Here is a 14676-nt window from a genome sequence, read left to right as displayed (position 1 = left end):
CTTCAGACACCAGCTATTTTCCCAGAGCCTCTGTTATCTAGGTAATAGGAATAAACACTCACTTCACTTATTTTCAGTTTCTTTCTCAGATAAGAAACAAAATAGAAGGCAGTGGTTGTTTACTTATTAATTTGCAAAGACAATTTCTGTGTTTGGGAGATAACAGCTCAACATCTCTTTTTTGATTATATTTTGTTTGTGTTGGGAGATGAGCTGGGGAGTATCTTAGTTGATGGCAGAAGGTTGTTCGAGATCATTGTCAGGTACAAGAATTGTTCTTTTAGTAGCTTTGGTACTTTTGATTTTAACATGACTTATGGAAAACTTAAGTACTTGTCTATTTTGAGATGTGACACAATGTTTCTCTACAGCAAATGTACGTTTTCCAAGGCTTCATCTGGGTAAGAAAGAGCTGCTATTAATGAAACCCTGGAATAGATGACTAATCTATTATTGAGGCTTGAGTAACCATTTATTTGTAATTATTAAAGGCTTGCCTACCTTTTTCTTTCTGAGCAGTGGTGTTGTTCAGATATTATCTTCTGCAGCCTGTTGGAATGGAAGTTTTCTTGAAAAAAAGTAAGTGATTTAGAATCTTAAAAAAATACCCACATGTGATGCAAATACTTACTCAGCAAAGGCAGTGAAAGACTTCTGTTCTCTTTGATGGTGGTTGGCCTTAATTCACTGATGATGATTTGTGCAAAACTTGGAATGCCTTATAATGATGAATGAGAGGGTGTCAGGAAGGGCAATGCTGATTCATGCCTGGTTGGCAAAGCAGCAGATTAGCATAGAGACTATCTCAGAGAGAGTTGGTGTAATCAATAGTAAGATTTCTCAGGTTTTTCTAAAATGGTATCCCCACATGTGCACTGTATTTGTTCTTAAATTCTTAATTATTTAATCTCCTGGGTTTCATCGGTTTGCTTTCCCCATAGATTTTTCTTTTCTCAAAACCATTGAGCTCAGGGGGTGTTCCAAGGAAGCTTCAGGAGTTCCTTGGACTTAGGGCTAGCCCAGTTCACCAGGAGATTATTCGGACTGAATTTCCAGGTAGTAAAATAGTGTTTCTTTGCTTGGCCTTATCCCTTCTGCAGGTATCCCCCTGAAGAACCTCATGCAGCAGAAGGGTTTTGTCACGGGTTTTGATCTTTGGGGACCCCAATTCTCGACCATCTCTCAATCCTTTTTGTCAGTGACCAGGCAAATGAAATCCCAAGAAGAACTTAGAATTCAGTTCTGTATGTGAATCCCACTCCCTCCCCCACCAAAAAATGATGTCCCTAACTGGGTTGCAAGAGGTCATCTCAGAAACTTTTCTTCTGTTACAGCTAGAGATTGCCAAGTCATTTGTTTGTATCATTAGGGCAGCTGGAATGAGCTCATCCAGTTTATTTCAGCTTTAATATTTAGCTTTTTCCTTTAGGGAAAAGTCTTCAGGATTGTGCTGATGTTGGTTTTTTAGAAGTGGTTTTCCACCAGGCTGACTTATCTTCTAAGAGGACATTTGGCAATGTCCGGTGACATTTTTTGGTTGTTACAATGGGGGAGGGTATACTACTGGCATCTAGTGGGCCAAGACCAAGGATGCTGCTAAGCACCTCACAATCCTGTCCACCCAACAAAGAATTATTTGATCCCAAAAGTCAATAGCACCAAGGTTGAGAAACCTTGTTCTAGAAGGACAGCTTTTATGAAGGTTGGGAATGGCTCTTCGCCAGACTTGTTAGGTTATTCATCCTTAGGATCATGAATTCCATAGAGAGGTGGATAAGGCCTTTATTTTTTTAATTGACAACTGAACTATTTCAGGATTTCTGCTTATATAGTTTATGAACAATGCCTCACAGGAAACCGATTGAAGTAAAAGACCACTTTTGCAAAGAATAAATACATTTAGATAAAATGTTTTATTTTTTCTTAATAGCGTGACAGAAAGTACCTCTAAGCATATAGAAGGTTACATATAGGACACCAGAATTAATTTCTGTGTTTGGGGTAGATCTGTTTTTAGAGCAATAACAACAAAGGACCCAACAAACAAAGCCCAAGCATCTCTTGATTTGACCATTTAGGTTTCAATGCATATGTTATTGTTTTTTTAATGTTAGAAACTCTCTGTTTTTATAAGTTACAGCATTGCTGTCAGATAGTGTTAAAACTATTAGATGTGTCCATTACCCATCAACAGAAGTCTATTTTGCAAATAGAAAGTTATTTTGTAGTTAATAGATTTGGTATATTCAAGAGTGGGAATTTAAAAGAGACATTCTAAGTCTCAAAAAGGCTATGACTTTATATAAAGTTAGGAAAAACGATTAGTTGCTAGGAAGTTAAAAACAGTATCAGTGAAATTAGTCCTTAGGTGTATGTAATTGTATCCCTTGTGTAAGATGTTAACTTTGTTGTGGATTTGATTTTTTTTAACAACACTTTATTGAGAAAAGTTTTAAACAAGGAGTTTTGTTCTACCTGCCATTTGTTGATGATTGGGCCAGTTTGCACAGGGGATGTTTTTGCACCTAGGCACAGCATCTCTACATCTAGTTCAGTGTACCATAATTACAGAGAAAGGCAAACACACAAGAGTAAATCATGGAAATAACACTCTGCTTATAAGTTTCAAGATAATCTCAAGTAGAAATGATGACTTGCTTGTACTTTGAATTGAAGGGAAAAAACACTTGAAAACTTTAAGATCATCTTGGAAAAGGGGTTCCATCCAGAGCTTGATTCTGTTGGGCTTCCTTAAAGTGTAATATTTTTACACAGCTTGTCTGCTGGGTCAAATTTAAATCTGATCGGTATGGATAGGCTATTTTGTCTCCCTACTTCTAATTCCCAACAGAGTGTTTGCTTTGTTTTTCTTTTATTAACACACATTTGAAATTTTTGTTTAGAATTGATGAACATTTTAAAACAAGTCCGAAAATCCCTGGGATTGACCTGAACTCAACGAGGGTGTTATTTGAGAAGTTAATGAGCTCCCAGCACTCCATGATTCTAGAGCAGGTAAGTTCTATACATTTGCAGAATGTATTCTTTTTTTTATTTTTTTAAATGTTTGTTTATTTTTGAGAGAGCACAAATAGGGGAGGGGCAGAGAAAGGGGGACAGAGGATCTGAAGTGGGCTCTGTGCTGATAGGCTGACAGCATTGAGCCCATCGTGGGGCTCAAACTCATGAACCACAAGATCATAACCTGAGCGAAAGTCTGATACTCAACCAACTTGAGCCACCCAGGCACTCCTGCAGAGTATATTCTTCTTTTTTATTTTTTTAAATGTTTATTTATTTTTGAGAGAGAGAGAGAGAGAGAGAGAGAGAGAGAGAGAGAGAACATGAATGAGCTGGGGTGGGGCAGAGAGAGAGGGAGACATAGAATCCTAACAGGCTCCAGGCTCTGAGCTGTCAGCACAGAGCCTGACAAGGGACTTGAACCCACGAACTGTGAGATCATGACCTGAGCCAAATTTGGATGCTTAACCAACTGAGCCACCCAGGCGCCCTCAGAGTATATTCTTAAAAATGCATTTTTGTATTGCAATAATTCAACTTTAAAGAGAAACAAAAGAGTGTAAGATAAGAAGGCATAAAGCTTGTATAAATCTTAGTTCTACAATATTCACTTCGGGAATTTGACCTACCTTGAGCTTTCTTTTTAGCTTAAATCTTTTGAAGGAAATGCCCTTCCAGAGAAGTCTGCACAGGTGGAGATGTTTGACTTTTCATTCCATTGGTGTATCTCCTAAGCACCACTAGTGCCTGGCTCATGGTTGATTCTCTGTGCATACCGACTGAGTGGGAGTTGAGAGTCTACCGAAAAGCTTATGAATTTAGAGATCAGGTAACTAGATCTCAGCAATGTTTGAATTTCTCAGTATTCTTTTCTCTCATACAGATCTTAAACAGCTTTGAAAGTTGCCTGATTCCTCAGTTGTCAAGTTCACCACCAGATGTTGAAGCCATGAGAATCTATTTAATACTACCTGAGTTCCCCCTGCTCCAGGATTCCAAGTATTACATAACATTGACTATTCCCCTGGCAATGGCCATTCTGCGGTTGGATACAAACCCCAGCAAAGTATTAGGTGAATTTGCTAAAATCAATACCAGTGGTTTTGTACTTTTTATTTCATTGGTGTGACCACTGGCTCTCAGTGGACTGAGATCTGAGAATCTATTTGTTGCCATTTAATATCCTTAACATTCAAACCTTTCTTTCTTTGCTGTTGTCTTCTAACTGGCCATATTTGCAGTATGAGCAAATCGAACCATCATTTAGGTTATTTGAAATGATTCATGCCAGACTCGTCTTGATTTTTAAATATTCACGAAGGTAGATTAACTTTAAACTATTTTTTCACCTCCTACATTTGCTAGTAGTTAATAGTGCCTCAAGAATTAGTGTCTATCTGTTGCTCTTTCTCCTATACCTAATTTAGGGGGTGGGAGTGAAATGAATAGTTTGGTGTGATGCACAGGTCTCCAAAAGAGGAGAGGAAGAAAATGACCTAGTGGAGACTTACCAAATGTTTGTTCTGTTTTTCTTTTTTAGGACAGTTGAGTCCACACTGATTTTTGCAGGCTACGGACACTTTGCTGAGATAAGAACCTTCCGTTCCTCAGTGAATTGGAGAGTGTCTCATGGAAGTAGCGCCCGAGATGTTTTTATTAATCAAGTGCAGAAAGTCTGTCACCTGGGTTTTTCCCATTTTTTTTTTCCTGGTAAATTTTTTAGGTGTTCATTGCAACTCAGTAACTTCTGTGTTCCAAATGGACTAGGATGTTACTTGAGTGTGTCTCTCCATAAGTAAAGAGACCTGTGTTCCTGAGGATGGAATACTGGCTTTTCCATACTGCTTCTACCTTTGCAGAAGATATAAAAACAAAGAATAACGGAAGCACTAGTAATATGTTAGTCCTTAATTTTGGTTTTTTAAGATCAAAGCCCTTCGTGGCCTATCTTTTCAGGTGTTCTAATAGGCTATGAAGTAGAGAGATGGCAATCTCTGAAGGAATTTTACCTGACGTTTAGGGTTTTTTTTTTAATTTTAATTTTTATTTTTTCAGGTAGGACAGTACAAAGAGATCAGAGTTGTTTAGTTTTACACTTGTTTTTAACTTCTAATGAAAGAAATTTAAATTTAAAAGAATATCTCAGACTGTGGAAAACTCTGTAGGTACCTATTCACACAAATTCACGATTATCAATATTTGGCCCTTTTTGTTTTCTATGTTCCCCTTACCACCACCTTTTTACTTTTGCTGAAATATTTTTTAAAAATCATAGACATCATGTCATATCATCCTTTAAGTATTTCAGTATGGCTGAATTTATTTCTGACAATATAGAAACCAGTGGTCTAGCCTTCTTGTCTGGTTATGAGAAAGCACAGTTTGGGGAGAAACAGAAACAGTAGTTTTACAACTAATGAAGCCTCTTGATGGGAAGGCATGGCTTCCATACTGCTGCTGCTTCTGGGGTGTGTCGTCCTGTGCATCCCTGGTACAGGATGTAGGTGGAGGCAGAGTTGAGGGCAGCAAAGATGATGATATCTGAATGCTCCTACCTGCAACATATGTCTTAACATCTTGTCCACATGGATCTTTGGAACTGAATGTTTAGCTTGGCCTTCTGAATGAGTCTTTGAGAAAAAAAATCAGATCAAGCTTTACAAAAAAAGCTCTAGGGGGTTCTTGTGCTCTCCAGAAATGCTTTAATGGATTCTTTTTAAAGTCAGTTTTGGGAAACTGTATTTTAGACTAATGTTTATTTTTTAGCCGGAGTAGTTTTTAGCTAGTAGGCAGAAGACATAAATAATTGATCAAAAATACATGCTGAAACATGTCTTTTCTTTCTTTCTAAAGATAACTGGTGGTCTCAGGTATGCCCAAAATATTTCATGAAGCTGGTAAACCTCTATAAAGGTGCAGTCGTGTACCTCCTGAGAGGAAGAAAGACATTCTTAATTCCCGTACTGTTTAACAATTATATTACAGCAGCTCTCAAGCTCTTGGAGAAGTTGTATAAGGTGAGTATAGAGAGGAGCCAGTGGGGAGAGGGGTGAATAGATGGTAGGCTCAAATGTCCTACTGAGGTAGTCTGTGGAAAGCCATTTTCCAGTTGTTTGGGTTTTAATTGTCCTCATTTGGTTCTTCATCAGGTAAATCTTAAAGTGAAGCATGTTGAATATGATACATTTTACATTCCTGAGATTTCCAATCTTGTGGACATTCAGGAAGACTACCTCATGTGGTTCTTGCATCAAGCAGGCATGGTAAGAATTCATCTAAAGCATATTCTTAAAGCTTTAGTCTTTTCTCAGAGTACAAATAAGGACAAGAAAATCCCAATCTGAGCTGTACAATTTGTCCTTGACTTTGGTGTTAATGTCACAGTGTTTTGGCTGGCTTTGCATTCTTGAAACTTTTGAAGTGTTTGAGACATCATAAATGGCCAATAAGGAGTCATAAATGGGTGATCAGCCAGAATGGTACAAACTTTAATTAGTTGCCAACATTTTAAAAATCAAGGTATCTAAAGTAGTCACAGTTGTAGAAGCAGAAAGTAGCCTGGTGGTTACTGGGACCTGGGGGAAGGAAAATGGAGAGTTGTTTAATAGGTAGAGAGCTTCAGTTTTGCAAGATGAAAAAGTTCTGGAGATCTGCATAATAATGTGAATATAGTTAACACTACTGAGTTGTACACTGAAAAGTGATAAAGATGGCAAACTTTATGTTACGTGTCTCTTACCATAAAAAAGTCAAGATACGTAAAATGAATTTCTAGTTTTTCTTGGAACTTAGAAGATCTGGCAACATGACCTGTCCTCCCAGATGGTACCAGTTGGCTAGAGTTCAATAGTAGCTCTTTAGATGAGGCTTATATGTGCCACAGTCCACACTGTCACTGGATTTTGACATTGAGGAAAGGATCATTTGCTAATTACCATCTTCCAGTAGCTAGCCTACTTTAGTTGTCTTATGTCAGTGCCTGAACCCGGTAGGCCACCTCTGATTTGGGATTATGGGTGTGAAGATGTCACATATCCCCGACCTAGCTCTCAGCATATGTTAGATGAGCCATCCAAGGGACTGAAGATTCCTGCCTGTCACCATGGCTCTGCAAGAGCTGCTCAGTTTGATTGCAGACTGTCTTGGGACCTATGCAAGGCTTTTTAGGACCTCCCATCTGTGGAGTATGTATACATTTGAGTTAGGTCAGAAAACAGAATGATAATTTGGCCACCATATTTAGTGAAGTCATGTGTAGCAGATACATTTGGTGTGAATCCTGGCCAGTTTAACAGATACATCACTACATTGAGGCAGTATTTTCCCTGTAGAGTTTTTGGAGGTCAGTAGTGCAGTAGTGGTTTCTAATAACAAGGAGTATAAGGTTTATTTAACTAAGAAAGATTATTTGCTTTGTCAAATAATAGATGATCAGTGCTAGACACAGTAATGTGTTTTTAATAAGCTTTTATTATAACCTTGACCTTGAAAAAACAAAATACTTTTCAATAAAAATGGGTTAGAATCTTCTAAATGGGTTTACATGGGAAATATAACGTGCAGGCTAGCAATGAACTCTTGCTTTCACATGCTAATTTAGAAATTGTAAAAAGAAGCTTTTCTGTTTTATCAACTTGCAAGTAGCTAGTCGTGGCAAAATAAAATGTTAAGAGCTGAAATAAGCTTTATGAATTATTTAGGCTGTTTTGTTTGTAGGTGAGGAAATGGAGGCCCACAGAAGTTCAACAATTTTCCCACCAATTTAGTTAGTTTCATAAAAGCCAATTCTTCTGACTTTGAATCTGCCCTTTCTGTGACTGGATGCTGAATAAAATACTTCTAATGAACCCTAATTCTTTTTGACGCTGAAAAAGAAGTTGCTGGTGTTAGAAATCTGGATTATCATGATTGAAGTCTGTGAATGGAGGTACTTAAGTGGGCAACTTTTACAAATTTTTTTTTTTGTTTTAATTTTTTTTTTTAATGTTTATCTTTGAGGAAGAGAGAGCATGTGAGCAGGGGAGGGGCAGAGAGAGAGAGACACACACGCAGAATCCGGAGCAGGCTTCAGGCTTTGCGCTGTCAGCACAGAGCCCAATGCAGGGCCTAAACTCATGAACTCTGATATCATGACCTGAGCTGAAGTCGGACGCTTAACCAACTGAGCCACCCAGGCGCCCCTACAACTTTTTTAAAGTTTATTTATTTATTTTGAGTGAGAGAGAGAGAGAGAGAGAGAGAGAGAGAACAAGTGGGGGAGGGGTAGAAAGAGGGAGAGACAGAATCCCAAGCAGGCCCCTGCTGTCAGTGCAGAGTCCGATGTGGGGTCAATCTCATAAACCATGAGATCATGACCTGAGCTGAGATCCAGAGTTGGATGCTTAACCAACTGAGCCACCCAGACGCCCCTACAGCTTTTTTACGTTTTTTCTCTTAACATATGATAAGCACATATAGGTCTTGAATACCAGATGCTCATCTCTTCTTTAGTATTGCATGTAGTTATTACAGAAAGATAGAAAATTAGTAGGTCAAATTATAGTGTGGCCTTTTGTGATTTCTGTGGAATTTTCTTTTATTGTATAAGGTATAGTATTATTAGAAATTGAAGTTTAAATTTCTTGCTGTCTTTTGTTTTAATCTAGAATGCTAAAGCTATTTTGTACCCAGGCACCCCTGTTTCATACATAAATTTATATACTTTTTAAATTACTTTCATTAAAATTTTTTTAATGTTTATTTTTTTTCAACGTTTTGTTTTTTATTTTTGGGACAGAGAGAGACAGAGCATGAACGGGGGAGGGGCAGAGAGAGAGGGAGACACAGAATCGGAAACAGGCTCCAGGCTCTGAGCCATCAGCCCAGAGCCCGACGCGGGGCTCGAACTCACGGACCGCGAGATCGTGACCTGGCTGAAGTCGGACGCTTAACCGACTGCGCCACCCAGGCGCCCCTAATGTTTATTTTTGAGAGAGAGAGCGAGAGACTGTGACCGGGGGAGAGGCAGAGAGAGAGGGAGACACAGAATCTGAAGCAGGCTCCAGGCTCTGTTAGCAAAGAGCCCAGTGTGGGGCTTGAACCTGGACTGTGAGATCATGACCTGAAGTCGGATGCTTAATAGACTGAGCCAACCAGGCATCCGTGTTTTATTATTATTATTACTTTTTAATGTTTATTTATTTTTGAGAGAGAGAGAGAGACAGACAGACAATGTGTGAGCAGGGGAGGGACAGAGAAAGGGAGACATAGAATCCAAGGCAGGCTCCAGGCTCAGCCATCAGCACAGAGCCCAACACGGGGTTCAAACTCATGAGCTGTGAGATCATGACCTGAGCCAAAGTCGGTCACCCAACTGACTGCGCCATCCAGGTGGCCCTTATTATTTTTAAAATATTTTATTTATTTTTGAGAGAGAGAGCGAGCATGAGTGGGGCAGGGGCAGAGAGAGAGAAGGGGAGACAGAGGATCTGAAGTGGGCTCCACACTGACAGCAGTGAGCCCATGTGGGGCTTGAACTCATGAACCACAAGATCATGACCTGAACCAAAGTCAGATGCTCAACTGACTGAGCCACCCAGGTGCCCCTTAAGTTACTTTTAATTGATGGTAATGAATAATAAGTGGATTTTCCCTCACCTTTATTGATGAATACTTGACAAATAAAATTATATGTTTTTAAAGTGTACAATGTGATTATTTTTGATATGCATTATGAAATGATTGCCAAGATCAAGTTACTTAACGTATCGATCACATACCTAACTCATTTTGTTTGCTTGTGTGTGTGTGTGTGTGTGTGTGTGTGTGTGTGTGTGTGTGTGTGTGTGGTGAGAATGCTTAAGATCTACTCTCAGCAGATTTCAAGGATGTATAAGTAGACCTTCATACGGGTCGGCTCCTTCTTTTGACCAAATACCCTTTCTTCCTTTGCCTTCTTTAGACCTGGCACTGTGGTCCTCCCCTGGAAGGAGGAGGGTCTTATGGACCGTTAACTCTGGCCTTGGCTCTGGTTCCTAACTGAGGCAGTTCTGGGTTTCTTTCCAGCCAGCCCACCTACCTGAGAGGATGGTGACCTTGCTCTCATTATAACTGCTCTCCTTCTGCAGAAGAGACATGGGCCTACTTCCCAAACTGGGCTCTTCCAGGGGTGAAGGGGTCAGGCAAAGGGTGATGGGAGGTACCAGGCCTGCAGAGGTGGATCTAGAGGTGCCTGGGAGGGCTTGCAGGGAGGGGCAGCAGGGTAGTCAGAGATGTGGAGCCAGGACCTGCAGACAGAGCTCCTGATTGATGTCTGAAATAACTATGCTGTCCTAACAGAAACACCAGTATTGAAGTATTTACAGCTAGGATGCCATAATGCCAGCAACTGTTTTTATAGTCACTGTGGTCACTTCTCTCCCAGTCCTTTTTACAGTTGAAGTGTTCAAAACTTTATCTTGCTTTTATAGGCCAACACATGTTAAAGATCTTTCTTATCCTTGAGAATAAGCAAATAATGCTTAAATAATCTCTTCTGAGAGGAAGATTAGAAAATTCTGAATATTGCCACCAGTTGTAAAATAAACCTGCTTCCTTAGGCTGCTCATACTTTTTTCAGGTACCTAGACTAGAAGATCATTTTGTGGACTGCTGTTTGATGGTATATGGGCTTTTTAAAATTTTAGTGATTTCAGTTCCTAAGTACAAAGTAATTAGATATGTAGGGATGAGAATGAAATTAGCCTGGATTATATATGTGTGATTCCATACCTTGTCTCACTGGACTGGAATCATCTCTCCAGTTCGGGTTTCTCAGTCTAGGGAAATGTTCCAAGATCCCTAAAGGAACCTAGTTCTAAAGAATTAACAGGATGGATTTTAATTAAAATTGCTGTTAAATTATTTCATTGAAATACAAACAAACACAAAAGGAGCTAGTTACATACTTCTTATTCAATAGCCTTTAAACAGGTATAGAACCAAACCATATCTTACAAATTAAATAAAAACCTGTAAAATCAAAATGCAGATGAGCCTCATGATTAAATGGAACAGCAAAAACGTCTTACTGAAACCAAACCCCAGTTGCATTGTGGAGAGGAACTGCATACTGTCAGGCCTGGGTGCTTGAGTTCCCAGGCCTGTCGGCCCTGAGATGACTCAGCTCTATTCTCTTTTCAGCTGCTATTAAACCTTCCTTCATGCAGCGGGCCAGGACTGTTCTGGCCTTTTCCTGGGCACAAATGCATCACTTACAAAGGAAGACTGCTTTTCTTCTTTTTCATTCCCCTTGGACAATTAAGTATATGATACCAGTGCGATCTTTAAAATAAATGAAAATTATTATAAGGAAGTTGTTGAGAATGCATCTTCATTAATTTTGTTTAAGGATATCATTTTAAAGAACCCACAGAATTTTTAAAAATTAATGGAGCACTCTCAGATCTCTGAGAATAAGACTGCAGTTTTCTGTTCTAGAAATACTGCTACAGATCAACAGGATATATATTGTTGATGTTTTTGTTTCTATTAAATCAATAAATAATGTTTGTTATATAACCTGACAACCTTCAGGAAAAAGATTTCCTTTTTTTCCCTTGGTAAACGAAATGGTGACAGACCTTGTAGCTAGGCTTCATTTGTGGTTTTAAAAAATTTATTATTATTCCCTTGCTCAAAATTTTATTTAGATTTATTCACATATTGATGAAATATCTTCTGTAGAACAAGCACTAGTCCACATGTTGTGTTAGGGACAGCTTTCTAAATATTTGTTTTCTTCTAAGAGAAGCAACTCTGTGTGTGTGTGTGTGTGTGTGTGTGTGTGTATGTAAGAAGGAGATGTAACATGCTGACAAAATGCAATCTGCAACATCCACTTTACCCAACAAAATTAATTTCTGAAATCAGGGTTGTAAAGCTCCTGTTTTAGAATTAGATTTCTTATAAAAGAGAATTATTTTAATGCTGTGAATTGTGGAGTCAGTGAATGGTCTTTAAAGGTCTTTAAAATTTTTTATAATTGTTTTTGTATTTTTTTCTCAGTTTATACCCATCAAAACATCTGGTATGTTCTATCAAAAATCGAGTCAGCCATTCAAATGGTGTTAGCTCTCTCCATGGCCAAATAGATAGGTTATATGATTTGTTGTTTGTATTTTACACTTGCAGGGAGTAGAAAATTCAGGTTTTGCAATCTAAGTAACAGACTTTTTATTTTTCTTTATACAGAAGGCTAGACCATCTATAATACAGGTAAATGATCCTTTTTCATTTACTTATATGTTTATCCAGCACTGTTCTCTGTGGAGCACTGTAATATTGCCAATAATATGTTTTATTCTAGGATACTGTAACACTTTGTTCCTACCCTTTCATCTTTGATGCCCAAGCCAAGACCAAAATGTTACAGACTGATGCTGAACTACAGATGCAGGTATCGTATTTAAAAAATTATTTCCTCTTCTTACTGTGTTTTGTTTATCCCAAGCATTCAATTGTAACTTTCACTTAACAGGAGAGAGTGTATTTAGATGAGGGGCCATTATAACTTTTTAGAACTATTTAAATTTTTTCAGCAATTTTATGTTGGATGTAACACATATACATGAATGCATGTTTACCTGGATCAGGGGTTGACAAGCCTTCTCATAAAGGGCCACATAGGAAATATTTTAGTCTTTGTGGGCCATACAGTCTGTCTCAACTATTCAACTATCTGTGTGGTAGCACAGAAAGTGTGACGGACAGTAAGTAAATGAATGAGCATGACATTATGCCTATAAAATGTTCTGTATACTGAAATTTGAATTTTATATAATTTTCACATGTGAAATATTCTTTTTTTTTTCCATTTTTTTCCCAGTCATTTAAAAATGAAAAAAAATTGTTATTTCAAGAGCTGTACAAAAACAGGCAGCAAGCTGGATTCGGTCTGCAGGCCGTCGTTTGCTGCCCTTGGTAGAGACAGAGTGATAATTAAATGGAGCTTGGTAATTCTTTATTGAATAAAAACTTAAGTTACAGAGATTTAATTTATTTTAAATACACATTTTTATTATAAAATAGAATTGATTTTGAGAAGTCTACAAAGACATTTTGTGAATTAGCAATTCAGATCTACCTTCCTACTGTTGGTAGATCTGTTACTCCGTTCATCCCTCTCTTTCTCTCCATCTGTCTTTCTCTTGCTTTCTGTGTGTGTCTGTATATAAGTATCTGTTTTCACAGTGACTTATCCATGTTATTGTCAATGTAAAGGTTTTCCAGAGAAAGTGGACAGTTTCAAAGAATAAAAACCATTTAACAAGTGGTTCTTAGGTTTCTTTTCCTGCTATTTTGAGAGTCATGGTTTTTACCAACTCTCCATCATGTTTCTTGTACTCTGATGATTATTTCAGTCTTAATTAGCTGGTCTCAGTCATTTTCGTGGAACTGGTTATGGGTCATATGCTTCAGCTGTCTCATTTAATTTCTTTTGGTTCAGATTAGAAAGATTTGTGTGTTTCGTAAACATGAGCAACTTGGAAAATCAGAAATAACAAAACGGAGATGCAATCAGCCTGCTCCCCACCACCCCAGGTCCAAAGGCACAGCCGGCTGCGGTCTGCACTTACAAGGACACTGAGTAATTGTGTTCTTCGATGTGATGTTCCAGGTGGCAGTCAACGGAGCCAACCTGCAGAATGTCTTCATGCTTCTCACCTTGGAGCCTCTGCTGGCCAGAAGCCCCTTCCTGGTCCTTCACGTTCGCAGGAACAATCTTGTTGGAGATGCCCTAAGAGAGCTGAGCATTCATTCTGACATTGATTTGAAAAAGCCTCTCAAAGTGAGCCCTTCATTCTATTCCTCTAAATGACTTCCAAGGTTTTCTTTTAAACAGGGGTGATGAAACAGCAGAGGTCTTATCATTAAAATTACGGAGTACAGCCATTCTTAAGGTCTTTCATTCATTTTACAATCATTTAATCACCTCCTTTTGTCAAATCAAACAGAATATCTCAACATAACATCAGATAAGGATGCCAGAGGATTACTTGAGGGATTATAGGGCTTTCTTTGTCCGTTCTCTTCAGTGAACCTGCTCCAACTCTACCAGAAACAAGCAAACTAGCAAAACTAAAGCTTCAACTAGGTAAAACTGTCAAGTCAGCATCTAGCTTTGGTTGTCAAAGATTGGAGAGAAAGAAGGAAAAAGGTAGAATAAAAAGGAGTGAAATTGTCTGGGAAGCTGTTGACCTATCATGAGCGCTCTTAGTACCCTGAAGTTATTGAATTACTGTTTTTTCTTTCCTCATGGACTATGCATGTTTGTTACCACTTATTATATTCCCAGGGCTTAACACAATTCTTGGTTACATAGTAGGTGTTTGATTAGTATTTAATGAATTATTTGAAGTTGTTTTAAATCATTTATCTTTCCCTTCAGATGATTTCCAGATCTCCATTGCCATTCCTATTTCCAATTTCCAAAAGGCAGTAGGCAAGAGACTGATGGTCTTCATGCTATTGTCACCCTTTCAGAACATACCATGAGTAACATCAGTCTGCCTGGGAATTCTTCCTGGAACTTATGGGTTAGATTTTTGATATTGCAAAGGCGGGGTGGCGGGGGGGGGGGGTTGTCCCTTTGCCCCTGTTTTCAATTAGTAATTCAGATGAGACACTTGTTGCTTT

The 14676-nt window shown here is 38.5% G+C and overlaps 1 protein-coding gene across 2 annotated transcripts in view; it reads left to right on the top strand.

Annotated features, from left to right (window-relative positions):
- HERC3 (HECT and RLD domain containing E3 ubiquitin protein ligase 3) overlaps positions 1-14676 on the top strand; it is a 111334-nt gene that overhangs the window by 67543 nt on the left and 29115 nt on the right. For both annotated transcript variants that reach the window (XM_025921404.2, XM_086704599.1), the window contains exons 12-19: positions 520-579; positions 2904-3015; positions 3905-4094; positions 5875-6038; positions 6171-6284; positions 12232-12255; positions 12347-12436; positions 13658-13828. In XM_025921404.2, coding sequence (XP_025777189.1) covers positions 520-579; positions 2904-3015; positions 3905-4094; positions 5875-6038; positions 6171-6284; positions 12232-12255; positions 12347-12436; positions 13658-13828 — 925 coding nt within the window. The remainder of the gene's footprint in view (positions 1-519; positions 580-2903; positions 3016-3904; positions 4095-5874; positions 6039-6170; positions 6285-12231; positions 12256-12346; positions 12437-13657; positions 13829-14676) is intronic.

The sequence above is a fragment of the Puma concolor genome, chromosome B1 (genome assembly GCF_028749965.1).
Source record: "Puma concolor isolate L17-30 chromosome B1, mPumCon1.1.hap2, whole genome shotgun sequence".
Taxonomy (NCBI): domain Eukaryota; kingdom Metazoa; phylum Chordata; class Mammalia; order Carnivora; family Felidae; genus Puma; species Puma concolor.
This window is presented reverse-complemented; position numbering and strand designations above follow the sequence as displayed.